Source organism: Chrysemys picta, chromosome 15 (assembly GCF_011386835.1).
Source record: "Chrysemys picta bellii isolate R12L10 chromosome 15, ASM1138683v2, whole genome shotgun sequence".
In the NCBI taxonomy this organism is placed as follows: Eukaryota; Metazoa; Chordata; order Testudines; family Emydidae; genus Chrysemys; species Chrysemys picta.
In genome coordinates this window covers 8,851,613-8,873,071 of record NC_088805.1, presented here as the reverse complement: position 1 = coordinate 8,873,071, position 21,459 = coordinate 8,851,613, and the positions used below count along the sequence as shown (strand labels likewise).

The 21,459-nt window shown below is 46.5% G+C and overlaps 1 protein-coding gene across 1 annotated transcript; it reads left to right on the top strand.

Moving 5' to 3' along the window:
• Positions 1–919: 919 nt before the first annotated feature.
• HRK (harakiri, BCL2 interacting protein) lies at positions 920–20,936 on the top strand (the record flags this gene model as incomplete). Its single annotated transcript, XM_065568510.1, is given in 3 exon segments — positions 920–1,205; positions 1,208–1,343; positions 18,915–20,936. Coding segments are annotated over 2 exon segments (375 nt in total), but the record flags the coding sequence as incomplete, so codon positions are not given.
• Between the last annotated feature and the right edge of the window lie 523 nt (positions 20,937–21,459).

The window sequence follows — 21,459 nt, the reverse complement described above, 5'->3', positions numbered from 1 at the left end:
TTGTGGCTGATTTTCACATATCATGTTTCTTTTTTAAACTAGAGCTCGGGTGCCCTCAAGATCCCCTCTCGCCCCGAGCAGTAATTTCTGGGGAAACTATTTAGAGTTTTGTTTCTTTGCTTTTAGCTTTAGCTGATTCTCAAAGAGAAGCAGAACAGAGGAAACGCTTCGTTTTCTCCTTCGTTTAAACTCACCTGCTTGCTGTTTAAAGCAGGAGTTCATCCCGCTCACAGTATTCCACCCGGGTCTTGGTTTCCATCGTGGATTCGGAGTCTAACCGGGGCACACGCGGGCATACCCAGGACCTCCGCATCTCCTTATCCGCACCGCACAATACTGGGCTTTGTGCGTCTCCTTCCCATCCAGCAAGGATGAAAGAGTGAGCCCAGAACTAAACAATACCGCCCAACGTGACATTCTAGGGGAGCCGCGGGAGAGAACCCAGTATTTAAGCACAAAGTCAAAGCTTGGAGGAAATCAGATGGTGCAAAATCTGAAATAAAGATCAGGTCACAGAAGGGTCTTTTAAAATCCCCGAGCCTCCAGAAAATGGGTAGAAAATATCCCCAAGCCGAAGGGGAGTGGGGTAATAAAACATCCCCAATCCAGGCGGTATAAAATATCCTGGGGGAGGTTATAAAATATCCCCTAGCCGAAGGGGGTGTGTGTGGAGTAATAAAACATCCCAAGCCAGGGGGTATAAAACATCCCCAAGCCAGGGGGTATAAAATACCCCCAAGGGGGGAGATCAAACATCCCCGCGCCTCATGGCCTGGGCTGTCCCGCCTGCCGAAGTTGGAGGCAGCGGCAGGACAGTCGGGTTTGTGTCGGCTCCGCGGCGCGGCAAGAGTTAAAAGTTACCTTTCCTGTCTCCTGCCCGCAGCCCCGATGGGGAAGGATGATGTAACCCCCTCCTCACCATGTGACCACTTTAATTAATAATCGCGCTCGGCACAACAACAGCACAGCTCACGTTCCCCGCCACGCCGGCCGCTCCCGGGGTCTGGGCTGGACAGGCCGGGCGCAGCGCAGCCATGTGCCCCTGCGCGCTGCACGGCGGGCCCCCGCCGCCTGCCTCTGCAGCTCGGCCCCGGCGCGGGGAGCGCTTCTCCGGGCGCAGCTGGTGGCGGCCCGCCTGAAACTGGTCGGCGATGAGTTGCAGGAGCGGACCGCGTGGCGGAGGGCGAGCAGCAGGCGGGCTGCGGCCGGGAGAAGCTGGCCACCTACCTGTGTCTGCTGTGCGCCGCCACGCAGGTGGCCGCGCTGGTCTGGCTGATCCGCAAGAGGAGCTGGTAGGGACAAGGGCTCGGGCAGGAGCTGAGAGCAACCGGGAAGAGCAACAGGTAGGGACCCAGCTCGCGCGAAATCAGCAACCGGGCGGGGGTGTGTCGGGGGCGCTTTGCAAAATAACCGGGGCCGGTAACAGCTCTTGGGGGAGGAGGGAGCCTTGGGGTGATGTCCAGGGACAAAGGCTGGAGTCTGCAGCCGCTGCCGTCCGCTTCTCCTCCTTCACCGTCCCCGTCTGCCCCGCAGCGCAGGGCTGGCTGGTGCCCCAGGCTGGGGAGGCTAGTCCGGGAGAGACCCGCGCCCTTCAGCTGGCCCGGGGGGCACTTATAAAACGGGGGCTGATGCCAGGGCGGTTGACAGCGCAGGGGAGCCCAGCGAGTAACTAGCCGAGGAGATCATAGGGGCAGGGTCCTTATCCCCATTGTACAGCGGAGGAGACTGAGGCACAGATAGGGCGAGAGGCTCGGCCCCAAACCACACCGTGCCTCGGGGCAGAATCTGGTTGAAACTTTACCCCTCTCCCCCCCACACACACACACCGTCTATCAGTCCGGGCGCGGGGTGGGGGCTGGGAGCCAGTGCCGGGTGCGCACGCTGCAATCCGGAGCGGAGTGTTTGATGAAGCTGATGTAAGGGGCTCTCTGTCAGCGCTTGGCACGGCAGCAAACTCACCGTCCGCCTGATCCGCAGCCAGCAACGGGCTCCAGCAGCACGTTCCGCGCTGTTAATTACAGTTTGGTGGACGCTGGAGCGGGAAGGGGGCGGGCATGGAGTTGGTACCCAGGCCTCTGCAGGCGGGGACGGCTCAGCTGCTCCACGGGCGGCCACACACCAGCATGGGCTGTGTTGTCCCACAGGTGTGTCATCCGTTATCGCTCAGTCTCCTCGTAGGATAGTGGAGGGGGCGGGAGGTTGTCTTGTAATGTAGCAAACCTTGTACTGAGCAAATCCCCAGAGCGGTCTGTTCCTCTCCCCGGAACGCGGCCGATCCGGGTGGCAGGTCCCCAGCTCCCCTGTACAGACATGAGCCCACTTTCACTCTTGCCTTGGAAAGCAGGCTGCCCAGAGGATTCAGGGGCCTGGGGCAAAGCAATTTCAGGGGGCCCCTGCCATAAAAAAAAGTTGCAATACTATAGAATACTATATTCTCGTGGGGGCCCCTGCGGGCCTGGGGCAAATTGCCCCACTTGCCCCCCCCGTTCTGGGCAGCCCTGTTGGAAAGTTCCGAGGGGCAAGCTGCGATTCGGTGAGGTCTCTTTAGGGGTCCAGCTTCCCACCAGCAACTGGCTGTGGTGACCCTGTTTTTAAGAGCCGCCCTGGCGCTTCAGTTTGTTGCTGTTTTGGGTTATTCGTCTGAACGTTTCTCTTCCCTTTTATAAACCCGGTGGTGACCCCTTGGCTTGAAACCTCCCACCCTCTCCCCATACAATGCAGAGTGAGTTGCTGTGTGTTCGCTGTACACTCCAGGGCAGGTTAAAACGCCGGTGCAGATGCTTGGCACAAAGGGCAGCTCCCTCTGAAGTGGGTGTGGGCTCACGGGACGGGACAGTGCCACTCATTTAAGCTGCTCCGCCAAACGGAAGGTGTTTGACACACAGTTTTCACGGTCTTTGCAACAGCCCCAAAAGAGGGTGAGCTGCTGTCAAGAGCTGAGACTGTGTAGAGTCCATTCGACAGAATCAGGGACCGAGGGGGCTCCCGGGTTGTGGCCAAGCGCGCCACACAACACACATGCACCATGCTATCGGGTGGCCCTGGCTCCTCTGAGTCCCCTGAAGATACGGGACCATGAGCAGGTTCCTTGGAGGCAGCCCCCTGCGCCCACCGCTCACGGTGTCTCGTCACAGCGACGAAACGGCAAGGGAGCACTGCAGGAGGTTAGTACCTCGCTGTCTGTGTCCCTTCTGCAAGGGGAGGAAACTTCACCTGCTTCATCCCGCCTCCTAGGCTGTCCAAGCTCAGAGCTGGAGCGGGCTGGGATCAGGGCTGCTGCCTGCCCTAGCAGAGAGGTTTAGTCCCAGCAGGCCACCGTCAGGATCACTTTACCTGCCAAACCACAGTAGCCCACGTGGATTGTTTTCATGAATGATTTAACTCAGTGGTTCTCAAACCTTTTTTCCACGGACCACTTGAACATTGCTGAAGGTCTCGGTGGACCACTTAATGATCTTTCCAAATGTTGTTTGTACCCTTAGCTAACTCTTGTAAAGTGCTTTGGATAAAAGCGCTATATAAAAAAACCTTCATAATAATGAAGGTTTTTTTGTTCTACAAATAAAAGCACACAACTCATATTTTAATATTAGTAGTCTTACCTTTCTAGTGCGATGGATGGCTGGGAAGGAGGGGGGTATCTCTCCCTCTCTCCCCCCCCCCGCCACGGCAGCCCCCAAGCTGGGGCTGGGAAGGAGGGGGGTCTGTCCCTCTCTCCCCTGCTGCAGCAGCCCCTGAGCTGGGAAAGTCACCTCTTTCTCTGGCCGCCGCAGCCCTGCATGTCTCAAATTCCCCCAGCCCCTCTTCTCACCCCACTACCCCCTCCCACTTACCCTCTATCCCCCCAAGGCCTCCACCTCACCTTGCCACAAGTACTCCTGTTCTTCTTTTTGCGGATACAGACTAACACGGCTGCTACTCTGAAACAACTCACCTTACATGTGCATCTTCTCCAGGGTCCAGGCACCTAATTAGTGGAGCCACACTAACGATGGGTGGCCCTTCATTCTTTCATGTGCAGCCGCCCAGGCGCACACCTGAATGGAGATGGTCCGCGGACCACAGTTTGAGAACCTCTGATTTAACTGAATGGCACGTGTGCAAGTTTTGGTTCTCTGCTTCCTTGGGCCGTGCAGGGCTGGAGTGGGACTGGGTGGTCTCTAGAACGATTCTATTCTCTCACCACCACCCCTCCCCCGCCGGGAATCTGGGGATGGGGTTATGGGTGTAGGATGTCTCCTGATTCCAGAGCCCTGTCCAGTCGGAGTACACAAGAGATCCCAGCCCCACTAGCTTCAGGGCTGTCAATCCCTGGAAGTTGCTGCCTGGTTTCTTCTCTCCATTCCTTCCTATGCCCACCCAGTGCCAGGCAGGCTGATGCTTTCTTAGGAGAAATATTTTTGGGGTGTTCACTGGGAAAAACGCCTAAAACTGATTCAGTGGAAAGCTGCTTTCTCAGCTGGTCACACTAAAGAGTTCTGTGATAACCATATTCTCTTCCCCACCCCCTCCAGAATATATGGATTGTCCCTGTAGACTAAGCCAGCTGTGTAGAAAGCTCTCTCAGTCCTAGCACTTGACTTTATCTATTTCTTGAACGACTGCCAGTGGGATTCACAAAGGTACTTAGGCATCTAAACCCCAGATTTGGGCACCTAAGATGGGGGTTCAGGAGCCTAAGTCCCAGTTTTAGGCTCCACTGTGATTCACAAGCTCCAGCCCCACCCTGTAGGGGCCTAAATTCACTCAGCCCCTAATTTTTTTTGCCATAAAAAGTTCCCTAGGCACCTCAGTTTCTGCCTCTGAGCAAGCACCCTGCTGCCTCCCTATAGGCATCTGAATGCTTATCTCCTGCTTAAGCCCTACGGTGATTCACCAACTGGGGGAAGACAGGCATTCAGATACCTATCTCAGAGGTAAGCATGCTTAGCGGCTGGCTACCAGATTGGGTCTGACTGGAGGAGAAGGCTGGAGTGGTGGTGACCCCCTTACAACTTTTAGCCCCATGGTTAGAGCTCTCTCCTGAGAGTTGGAAGACCCCCGTTCAAATCCTTTCTCCCTCTGGCAGAGGGGGGAATTGAACCACATCCCAAGTGAGTGCTCTAACCACTGGGCTGAAAGCTATAAAGTGAGCACCACCACAACCACCGCTTCCTCCTCCTTTGGCTGGCTCATTGGGTGTGGAGTTAGGCACCTGCCTAGCACATTCTCACAAGAAACACTGTAGGCTTCTAATCCACGGGACTCCAGGAGAGGGTTCCCAGTTCCTAGGCACCTATCTCATTGAGAGGAGCAGGCCTTAGGACATACCCCGGCTGTTGACATCTCCCACTGGCTAGTTTAAGTGGCTCCCCGCCTAGTAGGCCAGCTTTCGTAGATCGCAGTCCATTCATTGCATAGGGAGCCAAGGCACCTCATTCAGACATTGTGAATCCTAGCCTGGTTCCTGGGATTTTCCAGGCACCTAAAAGTTAGGTGTTGCTATGCTCAGTGTCACAATGCCTGAGTCCCTGTGTGAATCTAACCCTACAATTTCATCAGGCTGGTCTTGATTTTTGTAACTCCTATGTTTATCGATGTATACGTTTTTTTTCTATTAAATAAACCACAACTAATTATTTTAAAAAATTACTAATACCACATTGCTCTTTGGTTGTGATCTTTCTCCCCCATCAAATAAAAGAAGCCAGTTTCTGTTCCTCCCAGCCCCCCTGCTAAACTACTGGTTTGTGCTTTGTGTGACTACCTAAATTCTGGATGGTTCTGCTAAAATTATCAGCAGTGAAACAATCAATAGCGTTGCCATTTAAATCCTCATCATTATTCTTCAGAGTTAACTTCCTATTGAGATGACTGGCGCTATTCTCACTCAGAGATAATAGTATTAGAATTGTTATTTATATAGCACCATAGATAGGATAGATATTTTACAATTCCAATAAAGGAAATTTTACTTCTTGCCCATCGGAGTTTAAAACCTAATGGCTTGTCTAAACCACACAGCTTTTAGCGACAAAGTTGTACTTTTTTGGCACTTTTGCTGACAAAATACTTCCAGCTCCAGGAGCAGCGTTAGCTTCGCTCTCCTGCCGACAAAGCTGGGTTCACACTGCCACTTGCATTGGCAACATTTTTGTTTTTCACGGGAGAGGGGGGCGGGGGGCTTTTTAAAGTACCCGTGAAAGACAAAAGTGCTGTGTAGACATACCCTAAGGCCTTGTCTCAGGACAACAGTTAAGCAAATATTTAACTCTATCCATATTCAGGAAAGCACTTAAATGCAAGTGTTTAAGTTCCACTGACCTCAAGTTACTCACATGTGATTTTGTAAACAATGCCTTGCCTTAGTGACAAAACAGGATGAGATGACAACACAGAGGACAGCAGAAGGGAAGGCCAAAGAAGAAGAAAATATTGTCCTTTCCCTCCTTTCTCCTAATCCCCTTGTTTGTTTGTGACCCTCAGTTGCAGTGTCATGTCAAATCAAGACTGATTTTTGAGGCAGGAATCATATCCTTACTTGTTTGCAAGGTGCCTGGCACATTTTTAGGTGTCTGAAAAATAATAAATAAAAATGTGATTACTTGGGAGACCTCTGTATCAGAGTGTTTTAAAGTAGGGTTTTAGATAGATAGATAGATGTGTGTTTACACTGTGTGTGTGTGTTTGTGTCATATTATTATTGATTCTGTGAGTGATATACAGCTATTCTGTCTGTCTGCAGATTCAGTCAGGCCACATTCAGAAAGTTTTCTTGGCAAACAGGACTACAAAATGTTTTTTTAACTGAAACTTTAAATTCTACACAATGGCAGTGTCCCTCAGAGAGGTGCTGGAATGGTGTGTGACTGGATGCAGCTAAGCTTGCTGGATGAGATTGTAGTCAGCTCTCCTTACTTCCATTCCCCTTCTCTAACCACTACTGATACCGTCTCCTCCAGGGTTCAATTTGTGAAGAGGTTCATGAACCAAGTGGTGTGGTTTGGTTCACAGTTTTTGGAAATTAATTTCCCCGAGATTCACTTGTAGGTTTGAGCTCAACAAATTCAAACCTCCAAGGGGAACATTGCAACTGACTCCTTTATGTTAGCCGCTCATTTGTCCCCTCATTTTCAACAAGATATAGGAACTCGCTTCTTGTCTTAGGGTGTGGAAATGCTGGGAATTGCTAGTGTGTAGAGCATGCAACTATAGGAAGGGATGGAGCTGGTGATGCTGGCTGGGACATAGGGAATATTTACCAGCCTCTTAGCTGTCTGAACAAAACTCAGTCCAAGCTCACCAGGCTGAGGTGCAGAAATCCCACCAAACCTCAGATCCAAGGTTCAGTTCAACCGAGTTTAAAGTTAATTGTAAATATTTGCATAGCTTAGTTGGGCAACCTGAGTTCTGTTCCCACTCGGCTCTGCCACTGATTTACTGTGTGACCCTGGCCTCAATTTCCCCATCTATAAAATAGGTCTAATGATACTTACCTACCGCATGGGGTGCTGTGAAGCTTAACTGTTTGTAAAGTGCTTTGAGATTCTCTGAGGTAACATGCTATAGAAATGCAAAGTATTATTTTCAGTCGAGCGGATGCAAGCTCCATCTTCATTGTGCACATTCCCTCTCTATACTCTCCACGTCCTTAAGGCTTACAAGGACAGGGGTTCTGTGCTCACTCGAAGTGCTCGTATGCGGCAAGCAGTGGCAGATATAGCCTCCTGCTTCAATGGGTGCACCATAGTGCACCATACTAAACTCTAGTAATCGCAGCACGACACAAAACAGAACAATAAATACAAAGAAAGCATGACACAGTGGGAGCACCCAGGGGAGGGAATGTGTGTTCCAGTGAGGGCCCAGTCCACTCTGCGCAGCTGCTCTGGGGCCGGTCCTGAGAGTCCCGTGGCGAGACAGACCCCAGCCGGGATGCAGTGGCGGGAGACTGTTCCACTCAACATCTGGGCCCAGCTACTCATAGTGAAGAGAGGCCCGGCCATGAGCCCAGTGACCTGACAGTGGTGTAGTGTTAAAAAAAGAGGTGGGTAAAGTAACCGAACCTAAACTTCATATTGCCCAAATGAAAAGTGGGTAACCTCAGTTTATAACTATACTGCCCCTGCATCCCTGCTGCCTGGAGACTGGGACACGCAGGGATATTGCCCCTCCTACTTCCCGCCCCCCAGTGAACCTTCTGGCAGATTTTGCCCTTTGGACCTCCATAGCAGCACACAAGTCTGACCTCATTGCACAGCGATATGGCCGGGAGCAGCGTCACCATGACACAGAGCCTGGGCTATGGAGCCGCATGAGGTTCTCATGCAAAGGAGTGAACAGGGTTCCCTCCCTCCCCCAATGGGGTATTTTTCCACCCTTGGTTTCATGGTTTCAGTGGGTGCAGTTGAATCCATGACTCCCCTGGCTTCAAGGACAAAAATACAAATGCTGGTCTTAGAAAAAAGACTTTTCTTTGTGCTTTGAAATAACAACAGGGATGATGTTGAGAGTCCAGATGTGGGGGGCCATCCTGGCTAATAACACAGTCTCCTGGCTGCCACATGTACAGGGGAGCCATCCAACTCCCCTGGTAAGCTTCCAAGTCACGTGATGAGCGGTGGACACAAATACATCCACACACAGGGATAATTAAATATACCACCAGCAGCTCACTTTCAGGGTTTAATTTATACCTTTTTTTTTGGTATACCATCTTTTATTGTCATACCTTCCATGTCTTTATTTCCTCTCTCTCTCTCTCTCTCTCTCTCTCTCTCAGTTTTGGTTGAAAAGGATTTTGCTCACACTAATTTATGCTGTATGCAATAAATGAAAAAATGTATCTCAAAGCCACATGGATACTGCCTCACATGACCCTGCTCATTAACAAACTAGGGAAATATAGACTGGAGACAAACCTGCTACAAGGTGGGTGCACAACTGGTTGGAAAAGTGTACTCAGAGATAGTTATCAGTGTTTCACAGTCAACATAGAAGGGCATATCGAGTGGGGTCTTGCAGAGATCTGTCCTGGGTCCGATTCTATTCAATATATTCATAAATGGTTTGGATAATGGCATAGAGAGTACACTTATAAAGTTTGCGGAGAACACCAAGCTGGGAGAGGTTGCAAGGGCTTTGGAGGACAGGATTAGAATTCAAAATGAGGTTGACAAACTGGAGAAATGGTTTGAAATAAACAGGATGAAATTCAATAAGGACAAATGCAAAGTATTCCATGTAGGAAGGAATAATCAATTACACAAATACAAAATGGGAAACGAATGCCTAGGAAGGGTACTGCAGAAATGAATCTGGGGGTTATAGCATATCACAAACTAAATATGAGTAAACAATGTAATATTGTTGCAAAAAACCCGAACATAATTCTTCGACATATTAGCAGGAATGTTGTAAGCAAGATACGAGAAGTAAATCTTCCACTCTACTCAGCACTGATAAGGCCTCAACTGGAGTATTATGTCCAGTTCTGGGCACCACACTTCGGGAAAGATGTGGACAAACAGGAGAAAGTCCAGAAGAGAGTAACAAAAATGATTAAAAGTCTAGAAAACATGACCTATGAGGAAAGATTGAAAAAAATGGGTTTGTTTAATCTGGAGAAGAGAAGACTTGGGGGGACATGATAACAGTCTTCAAGTATGTAAAACGTTGTTATAAAGGGGGGGGGTTCTCTTTAACCACTCAGGACAGGACAAAAAGTAGTGGGCTTAAATTGCAGCAATGGAGATTTAGGTTAGACATTAGGGAAAATGCCCTAACTATAAGGGTATTTAAGCACTGAAACAAATTACCTAGGAATGTTGTGGAATCTCTGTTATTGGAGGTTTATAAGAACAGGTTAGACAAACACCTGTCTGGGACAGCCTAGATAATACTTAGTCCTGCTTTAGTGCAGGGGACTGGCCTAAATGACCTATCAAAGTCCCTTCCAGTCCTATATTTCTATGATGTTGCAGTGATGAGCATGGGTCTAGAACTTAGAATAGAAGAGATATGTGATGAGCAGTACTCTGCAAGCTCTGTAGGATGTTTGTTTTTGAACAAAATATGTATCGGCCTCCCCCCCGTACATCTACAGAGAAACTCTTCAGTGATAAACTCCTTATACAGTAAGATGTAAACCCCAGGTCCTGACCACTCATGTTCACTAGGGATTTCATGGTACAGTTAATAAGAATAGGGGAGTTAGCTTGTACCACTTAATACTGCTCGGCCCAATCCCTGGCTGAGTCAGTATTGGTCTTATGGTCTAGTGGTTAGAGAAGTGGAACAGTAGTCAGAACAAGGGCAAATTCCAGCTTGGCTAATTGTTTACTGCCTCTCTAAATTCCCCCTGGAGTGTCAAATGGGCATGGAATTCATCACCATCTCTCTCTCTACACCTAGTAAGTATATGTGCATGTATCTATCTATATCCTATGATGCGCAGCTATCCCTCTAGTGGAACAAGGTAGCTGTTTAATAATGCATAGTAATGTTATACAGCAGTTTAGACTAGGAAATGATCTCTCTGTATTGGGGGCTTGCTCCCACTTCTCCCAGGAATCAGGTTTTAAAGGGTATTTGGGCATTGGCTCACTCAGCATTGCAAGGCTTACGTGATTTAGGTGTCTATGTCCCATGTTCAAAAATGGCATAGGCATTTAGGGCCCTAAGTCTCAATGGGACTTGGGATGCTAAGTGCCTATGTATGTCTACACTACCTGCCGGATCGTTGGGCAGCGATCGATCCAGCAGGGTTCAATTTATCACGTCTAGTCTAGACGCGATAAATCGATCCCCGAGCGCTTTCCCGTCGACTCCTGTACTCCAGCGCCGCGAGAGGTGCAAGCAGAGTCGACGGGGGAGCGGCAGCAGTTGACTCACCGCAGCGAAGACACCACGGTGAGTAAGTCTAAGTACGTTGACTTCAACTACGTTATTCACATAACTGAAGTTGCGAAACTTAGATCAACATCCCCTCCTCACCCCCCAGTGTAGACCAGGCCTAAGGCACTTTTGAAAATGGCACTTAGCCATCTAAATTGCTTAGGCCTTGCAGCACTGAGCAGAGCAATACCTAAATACTTCTAAAACTTTCACCCCATGTATCCTCAATGGAAGCAGGGCTGGGCCCAAGGGCTGGAACCAGTTTGTAATGTCTGTTGGACACTTTGGATCTTTGGATGAAAAGTGCTCGGAAAGTGGCAGCTTTGTAATATATAATCTGACATCACCTTTCAACACCCAGCCAGTGCATGAAGTGTAGTTAGCATGTGCCAATTTGGCATGCAGTGTCATTTGTATTTTGCTCTATTAGTCTAGAAGTGGCAGTGTATTAAATTAAACCCTCTCTCTTCCTGCCAGCAACACCAGCCTGGTTCTATGCTCATTGTGTTGCCAATAATTTCCCCCACTGTCTGCTGCTAGGTTCACGCAGAGCTGCTCTGTCAAACGTCTCAGTGTAGTTAATTAGCTGTATTAAAATGGAGTTGATAGGATTTTTGGAGATCTCACACTGAGCTGTGCAGAAGTCCAAAAAAGAGTAAGGACCAGAGGCGGAACTGCAGTTATGGGGTGAGGCTGGCTGACGCAGCAGTAGGCCACAGTTTTGTATCATGAACAACAAACCGAATATTCAATCTGTTACATCCTGTGTATTCTGTGTGCCTTCCTGAGTCTGACACTAGGAAAAAAGCTTTGCCGCCTATTTCCCGGAAAAACTAAGGATGGAGAAATCCTCCATCTTATGCTCCCCATTCATAAACCCCAAAGCCCCTCGCTGCTAAACCTGCACAAGAGAAAATCCTCATCGTTAAACCCCTAATAAGCCAGTAGCAAAGAAGCATATTATTGATAAGAGAAACAGCAGCCACAAAATACCTCTTTCTAGGAGTGGATTAAGGCTAAACAGGACCCATATCCTCTGGAACTTCAGAGTCACCCCAACAACTTTCCTCTTTGGCCTCTGGCCTCCTTGATCTTGCCATCTCCAAACCTCCCAAATTGGCTGTTCTTCTGAGCCTCTCTCCAATGGATCGACGCTTCTTTCCTGTTGCCACCACCCTCAAACCTACTCCTTGATCTTCCTTTCCCAACTATCCCTTCCACCTCCAGCACAAGCAAATTCAAAAAGCCCTGATGCAAGTGGATGCATCTCCCCTGGAACTCAATGGAAGTCTCACTCACTTATGCCAGGGCTCAGCAAGGCCTTTGGTTTCGCACTAGCTCACTGCTACATCATCAGGAGCGCCGCCAGCTTTTCTGCCGCTCTAGGCGGCGGAAGTCCCGCCCCGAAATGCCACCCCCCACAGAGGCAGCGGAAGGTCACACCGCTGAAATACCGCCGCAGTCGCCGCCCCCCAAATTGTAGCGCCCTAGGCGACTGCCTAGGTTGCCTAATGGGTTGCACCATCCCTGTGCATCAGGCTGGAATCCCAGGTATTCTGCGTCATTCTGCCCGTCAATGTCCTTTCCCCAGACAATCCAACTGCCCCAATATTTTCCCTTGACATGAATTATTTATAATTATTATTTTATGTATTAAGCACTGACTATATGCAAAATTAATTATTGGTATAAGCAGGTATAATTCCATGTTAGCAGTGAATTGGGCTCCATTTACGCAGTGCTTCACAAGATAAGTAAAAAGTCAGCTTCTTCCGTGACTTCATCAGTACTAGAACTGAGTACCCAGCTCTGGCTTGATTCTGTGTCTCTGAATAAAGACAAGCCAAAGAAGCGCTGAATAAGGGTGAGTGACGTCCTCCCTGAGCGATTAAATCCCTTTACTGTGAGGTTAGCTTCTTCAGCAGAGCAATTTTCCTATCTGGTAGAAACGCCATCTAGCCAAGCAATGCCCAGAGTAGAGTGATGCTGTGGATAAGACTGAAGGATTTATGAGTGAGATTTTCAAAGCCGGCTAGGGGTTTGGATGCCCAAATCCTATTAAAATCAATAGGAATTAACTGTCCAGTTCACTATCTTTGAAAATCTCACTGGCTTTGATTTAAAATCTTTAAATGCTTTCATTGTGTCTTTGGCTCTCTTGTTTATCATATGAAATTAAAGGGGGCCAATTCAATGATCTGAAAATCAAAAAGGAATCCTACAAAAAGTGGAACCATGGATGAACTGCTAAGGAGTACAAAAGAATAGCACAAGCAGGGACACAATCAGAAAGGCTGAGGCACAAAATGAGTTAAACCTACCAAGGGACATAAAAGGCAATGAGAAGAGGTTCGTCAAATACATTAGGAGCAAGAGAAAGATGAAGGAAAGTAAAGGTCGTCTACTGAGTGGGGAAGGAGAGCTAATAACTGATGATAGCAAGAAGGCTGAGGTGTTTAATGTCTATTTTGTTTCAGCCCTCATTAAAAAGGTTAATGGTTTCCAAATACTCAACACAATATTAACAACAAGGAGGAAGGAATATAAGCCAGAATGGGAAAGAACAGGTCAAAGAATATTTAGATAAATTAGATGTATTCAAGTTGGCAGGACCTGATGAAATTCATCCTAGGAACTAGCTGAGGCAATCTCAGAACTGTTAGCAATTATCTTCAAGAACTCATGGAGGACATCTGAGGTCCCAGAGGACTGGAAAAGGCCAAACATAGTACCTATCTTTCAAAAGGGGAACAAAGAGGACCCAGGGAATTCTAAACCAGTCTGCTTTACTTGATACCTGGAAAGATACTGGAACAACGTATTAAACAATCAGTTTGTAAGCATCTAGAGGACAATAGGGTTATAAGGAATATCCAGCATGGATTTGTCAAGAACAAATCATGCCAAACCAACCTAATTTCCTTCTTTGATGGGGTTACTGGCCTAGCGTATATGGGGAAAGTGGTAGATGCGATATATCTTGATTTTAGTAAGGCTTTTGACACAGTCCCACACGACATTCTCATAAGCAAACTAAGGAAATGCAGTCTAGATGAAATTACTATAAGGTTGGTGCACAGCTGGCTGAAAGAGTAGTTATCAATGATTCATTGTCAAACTGGGAGGGTGTATCTAGTGGGATCCTGAAGGGGTCAGTCCTGGTCCAGTACAATTTAATATTTTCATTAATGACTTGGATAATGGAGTGGAGAGTATACTTATAAAGTTAAAGGATAACATCAAGCTGGGAGGCGTTGCAAGCACTTTGGAGCACAGGATTATAATTCCAAAGGACCCTGACAAATTGGAGAATTGCTCTGAACTCAACAAGATAAAATTCAATAAAGACAAGTGCAAAGTACTTCACTTAGGAAAGAAAAATCAAATGCACAACTACAAAATGGGGAATAATTGGCTGGTACTACTACCGAAAAGCCTTTGGGGGTTAGAATGGCTCACAAATTGAATGTCAACAATGTGATGCAGCTAGGGGAAAAGGCTAATATTCTGGGGTGTATTAATAGGACCATTGTATGTAAGACATGGAAGGTAAACTGCAAATTGTTCCACTCCACTTAGCCCTGGTGTGGCCTCAGCTGGAGTATTGTGTCCAGTTCTGGGCACTACACTTTAGAAAAGGTTGGACACACTAGAGTGTCCAGAGGAGAGCAACAAAAATGAGAAAAGGTTTAGAAAAGCTGACCCCTGAGGAAAGGTTAAAAAAACTGGGCATGTTTAGTCTGCAGAAAAGAAGGCCGAGGCGGGATCTGATAACAGTCTTCAACTAAGTTAAGGGCTGTTATAAAGAGGACAGTAATCAATTGTTCTCCATGTCCGCTGTAGATAGGACAAGAAGTAATGGGCTTAATCTGCAGCAAGGGAGATTTAAGTTAGACATTAGGAAACACTTTCTAACTAGAAGGGTAGTTAAACTCTGGAATTGGCTTCCAAGGGAGGTTGTGGAATCTCTCTCATTGGAGGTTTTTAAGAATAGGTTGGACAAACACCTGTCAGGGATGGTCTAGGTTTACTTGGTCCTGCCTCACTGCAGGGGGCTGGACTGGATGTCTTCTTGAGGTCACTTCCATCCCTACATTTCTATGATTCTAGGTTCTGAACATAAGTGGCTAGACAGGGAGGTACAAGTCAAAAATGCATTTTAGTTTCCCTGAAAAATATCAAAGGAAATGACAATTTTTAATTTCCATAATTTTTTCACACAATTTTGGGGGGTTTTGTTGAAAACCAAAGATATTTCAGTTTTTGGAAACCCAAGGAAATTTTGGTTTTCCGATTAAAAACCTGAAAACATTTGACAAAAATAGAAATTGTCTCAGGAAAATTTCAATTTTTGACAAAAAAAAAAAGCCATTTAAAAAAAACTGCTATGAACATTTTTTGACCAGCTCTACAGAGAGGACATGCTGGCATTCCCTCCTGGTAACTACCCCAATGTTACATATGGGGTGGAGTTTGGCTTTATACAGCCCCTTTCCTACTCAAAGGCCTAAATTCCAATCTGCTAAAGTGCTATTGTGGCAAAATTGGAGTCACTCAACTGAAGTCAATTTGAGTTGCCTTGTATTTACAGTGCTGTAAATGAGATCAGAATTTGGCTCAAAGCGTATTCCATTAATGAGTCAGATATTGGCAATGCAGCCAATATGCACCCAGTAATGGCTTTAACACAGCCTTCGATATTCAAAGTTGTTTTATTGAGAGATGGGATTTAGGCCAGGATTCTGGGGTTCTCCTTTACTCTTTGGATGAAATTCACCCCTATGCAGAGAGCCAGCAAGAAGCCTATGCAAAAATTAAGTTGCACTTAAGCCCTCAAAACAGGGCTTACATGGTGAACAAGCATTGTGCTGGTTCTTTGTCTGCACAGGGGTAAACTTCTCCCTTGGCTCTTAATAAGTTTTTGAATTCAAAAACTTTTAAAACTTCGTGAATGTTTTCTGCTGGTTTAGGGGAAAGAGAGAAAAAATGTTCGTAGAATGTAACATAGGATGACCAGAGAGCAAATGTGAAAAATCAGGACAGGGAGTAGGGGGTAATAGGAGCCTATATAAGAAAAAGACCCAAAAATCAGGACTGTCCCTATAAAATTGGGACATCTGGCCACCCTAATAACATCTTCAGGAAATGGGCAGTCTCATGCTATGTGTTTGTACAGCATCTAGCTTAGTGGGGCCATGATCCTTGGTTGCGGTCTCTAGGTGCTACAGTCGCACAAGTAAAGTCCTTTTGTAAAATTTCAGTAAAATCCTAACACCCTTATTTGGATTTTACTCAGGCAAAGATCCCACTTCAGTTTATTTAATTCCACATATAGACTTTTCTCTGAATCTCATCTCCTCTGAGATTTTTCCTTGATTTTTTTCCCTCACCCCTATGAAGTGCACCCTTTGACTTCTGAAGACTTGGGTTCGAATGTGTTTTAGATCACAGTGCAAGTGGCCGAGGTGGTCTCAGGCTAATCCATGGTGATTGTTCGCACACACACAAAAAGCCACTGCACCGGGGCTAAGCTTTGCTCAGCAGAAGCCTAGAAATAAAATTTACAGGAGTTCTACAAACCAGGGCTGAGGTGCGTTGGCAGCATGTGTAGGAACCCAAGGCTGGAGTAACGGTGAAGGCTAGAACTATAACAGGGTTTAAAAGAGAACTGGATAAATTCATGGAGGTTAAGTCCATTAATGGTTATTAGCCAGGATGGGTAAGGAATGGTGTCCCTAGCCTCCGTTTGTCAGACGGTGGAGATGGATGGCAGGAGAGAGATCACTTGATCATTGCCTGTTAGCTTCACTCCCTCCGGGGCACCTGGCATTGGCCATTGTCAGAGGACAGGATACTGGGCTAGATGGACCTTTGGTCTGACCCAGTACGGCCATTCTTATGTTCTAACAGTTGTGCCACTGACAAGGTCAGAAGCACTGAAGTGAACTGTGTGTTCACATCTGTCCTCTGGCATGTTTCGACTCTGATGGTATGTCGACATTGCAATTAAAAGCCATGCTAGCTGACTCGGACTCGTGGGGTTCAGGAGCTGTTTAATTGTGGAGTAGATGTGCAGGCTCAGGCTGGAGGCCAGGCTCTAGGACCCAGTGAGGTGGGAGGGGCCCAGAGTTTGGGCTGAGTCTGAGCCCAAAGTCTACACTGCAATTAAACAGCCCCTTAGCAAGAGCCCTTTAGCCTGAATCAGCTGGCCTGGGCCAGCCATGGGTGTGTAACTGCAGTGTAGACATACCCTAAGCCAGTATTTTCATACTCCCATTCTCTTGAGCACTAAACACCTTTCCCCCTTTTCCCCACCAGGAAAAAGTTGCTACAGCATAAGCAGATCTGCAAAAAAAGTGAAGGTTCAGACGTGTGTGTGTGTGTGTGCGCGCGCGCACCCATGCAGGTATCATAGGTCAGGCAACTTGCATTGCTTCCTGTGGGTGGCCTAACCATTTGACAGGTGTTTCAGTCCTGGTTGATTCAATTTGGACTTAGTCCTTCTAGCTTTGTTCACAGTTGCTTTAGATACTTCAGTCTGACAGCGGGAGCTATGGATGGGGAGGGGTAGAGACAGGGCCGACTCCAGGCACCAGCTTAACAAGCAGGTGCTTGGGGCGGCCAAGGGAGAGGGGTGGCACCTGCGGCAATTCGGGGGCGGCAGGTCACTCACTCCCTCTAGGAGCGAAGGACCTGCCGCTCAACTGCCGCCACCGATCGAGGCTTTTTTTTTTTTTTGCTCCAGAAATGCTGGAGCCAGCCCTGGGTAGAGAGGGGAGTCATTGCTGAAGTTCCATGTAGACTGGGACCTCTGAGACTTTGTGGAAATTGGTGTGTTTACACAGAAACAGAACAATCTCTTGTAGCTGAAACAGAGCATGCTTCAGGAGTTACTCAGCAGTCATTTGCAGAATGAGAATTTGACCAGATCATATATATATATACATATATATATATATATATATATATATATATATATATATACATACAAACACACACACACGTAAATACAAAGTAATGGTACTGAAGCCAATGGAGTTACTCTAGACTTACATTAGTGTAACTTAGACCAGAATCTGCCCCATACCCAGCTGTCAACCCTAATTACTCTCTCATAGTTGACACAGTTGGATATTTTACTGCTCACTCTGTGTGAAATTCATCCGATACAGAGGGCCAGCACAGATTTCTCTATTGAGGTTTTTATGAGGTCACCCATCACTCTGGGATCTGAGAGCTGTGAACCTCTGAAGTCCCTTAAAAGGCCCCATAATGGGTATTAATGAGACTTAAAAAGTGTGTAGACCTTGTTCTGGCTCTCTGCTCAGGGGTGAATTTCACTCCCTCTCAGTGGCCAACTGAAAGACTGGAGATGCAAATATGACATAGAAACTCTTTATTTTAAGAGTTTTCCCACAATCTGCTCTTGAGAACTGGGCTTTACACCTGCAAATGCCTGTATCAATGAACACATGTGCCCTGGGACAACACTACCACTCATTTGCACTGATACGGCACCTTTCATCTGAGGATGAAACCCTAACCCTAAGCACTTTACAAATATTAAGATATCTTTGAGGCAGGTAAGTTATTACTGCCCTGATGTTACAGATGAACATGAAACACGGAGGCATTAAGTGATTTGCCCAAGGTTGCATGTCAAATCAGTGGCAGAACAGGACTATAACCCAGGAGTGCTTCCAGTTCCCTGCAATTATCAATAGACCACAGTGCCTTCCTGTAACAGTTAGTTGTTTCTCTAAAAGTTAACATTTAACTCATCTGAAGCTGGACACCCAAGAAGACTGGGACACCCAAAATTAAAGCCACACAGGATTTGTGGTAGCACTGTGAATAAAAGCCAGATCTCTTGTTCTCCTGTGATTTAACAACAAAGCCTGTCTTCCCCATAAATTACATACACCTCTTAGTTAGTAAATTCTTGCATCAACAGGAAGGTTTATGCATACATTTAGAAGATACTTTTATTGTAACCATTGCATCAATATCATTAAAAACAAATTATTTTGCTTTCTCAGGCTGGAGAAAACCCTGCACCCTTGGAGAAAATCATTTCCCCTTTTCCTGCAGGGAGTACAGAGTCTGAGCAGCAGCTGTGACGAATGGAGAAAGAAGAGGAGGAGGGTGAAAGAGGCTGGAGCAACGTGAAAGAAGATTTGTACTGAAGGAGCTGTTCAAGTGCCCAGCAGCAAAACAGAGACACATACATGCTTATATAGAGAGCATACGTTAATACCTGCATGCCTTGTTGAGAACGTAAGCAACATTCCTTGTAGATAACTGTGGTCTGAGCGCTTGTGCTCCTGCAGTTTGAGTCAAAAGATTAGTGATGTCCTTGCTGTAGTGCTAACACTTTCCTCACCAGGCACTGTCTATGGTATGGCACGGCACGCATCTGCCCCTTTAAATGTAGAAGTGTGAACAATCACCGGCAAACCCAGGGCTAAATAATACCTGCGGATAGTGCATTTGCTGCAAATAGGCATCGGCTTGTCTTGGGAGGTGTGGGAAAGGGGTGTTTAGCAGTTTTGACAAGAGACAGTTTGTGTGTGTATATATTAAGCTCTATGACACCAGGCGAGATATGCTTTTCTTACGACTGTACTTTCTCTGGTGCTACATTTCATGTTTGTCTAGGGCTAAACTGTCTCTTTGTGGTGCTACAGTTTTACCAGGATGATGTTCTGAAACATGAGCCTGGGAGAAATATATTTTGGCTATTAATATTTATACACAAAAAATAGGTTGAGAAGGTGCTATTTTCCTTTCTTTCTACCTGTAAATAAATTAGCAAGCAAGTAAACAAAAAACACCAGCTAATCTAATCCTGAACTTTATAAAACAACTCACTTTGGGGCAGCTCATCTCTTGCTTTGCTGGAATGTACCATGTGATATGACAGCAGTCATGCAGAACAGGAGATTCTTTTCACCCCTAGATATTCAAAAAAGGTGGAAGGATTTGGCCCAATAATCAGCTATGTTAGAGCTTTGTGGTGGGGAGCTGGTAGGGTTGCATGCCTAAGTCCTTGCTACTCTCTGAAACCGTAGGGGTTTAAAGAGCTACAAAATGCTCAGAGCAGTTTCTAAGGCCAGGGGGCAATAACAGGCATTCCTACTAGTACTGCGTTAGCTGATGTTCCTTTGTAAACCATTACTTTCAGAAGTCTCATAAAAACAGTGATAAAAATGGCTCTGGGCTGGAAGTTTAGCAACGAAGTCTGATCCGATTGGTCATTGTTCTCACTAAATACTTTTAAAAGACTGGGTCCGATACATCCATATTAAACAAGTGCATTCTGTTATTTCAGAGATGTTATGCTGGATGAGCTGCACAAAGAAGAATCAAACACACAAAACATCACTGAATGTAAACTCATGTGAGATAACATTGTGTATTACTGTTGTGAATAGGGACACATGGCACCAGGAACAAGACTAGATCTGGCAAAAATATTTGCATGGAAATGTATTCAAATTTACAAACAAATAAATGCTCACCAGAACAGGACATTAAACAAATATTGCAGAATGCTCACAGAAAGTCACTGGGGTATTTGCACCCAAAGATTGATTTTTACTAGTTATGGGGGAGATTTTCAAATGGCACAAAGGGATGTCAAATGCCCAACATCCATTGACTTCCAATGGGAATTGGGCACATACCTGCTCTTAGAGGCTTTGAAAATCTTCCTGTACTTTCATCCCACCATAGAACAGAAATGTACCATGTGAGCTTTACATCCAATCAGAACTGCTTGAATTTTGGATACTTGCAGAGAAGAGTTTCGATGCAGTCTCTAGGCTGAAATCTATGCATCAAACCTTCATCAATTTTCAGGCACGTTTGTGGGAATTACTGGTTCTTGAACAGTTGATGAACAGGGAAAAGGGTGTAAAAAATATTTTTTTCCCAGCTCAAATTATGACATACAGTGAGTGAAGAGTTTCAAAGTACCAGCCGTCTTAGTCAGTAGCCACAAAAAGAACAGGAGTCCTTGTGGCACCTTAGAGACTAACACATTTATTTGAGCATAAGCTTTCGTGGGCGACAGCCCATGCATCTGATGAAGTGGGCTGTAGCCCACGAAAGCTTATGCTCAAATAAATGTGCTAGTCTCTACGGTGCCACAAGGACTCCTGTTCTTTTTTTAGTGAGTGAAGAATGACACAGCTCCTCTGCGGAGGAGATTTGGACGGGACATGGCTACGAATGGACCTCAGGCTCTTCCCTACCACGTTTGGGGCCTGATGCTGAGAGGTGCTGAACACCGTTAGCTCCCCGTGGGCCCTATCTCACACCTACTGAAGTAATGGGAGTTTTGCTGTTGTCTTCAATGGGCGCAGCCTTCGGCCTGCTGCTTTCAGCAAGAGTTGTGAGTGTTCAGCACTCCTCTGGATCAGGCTGATGCTTTAAGAAAACCATATACATTTATGAAAATAAATCACAAAGGAAACTACATTGTACCTCTGTCTATTTGAGCAGGATATCCTATACAGACAGGAATCCCGTACGGAGATGGCTAGGAGACATGGCCACCTCATGTGGCAAATGATCCAGTTT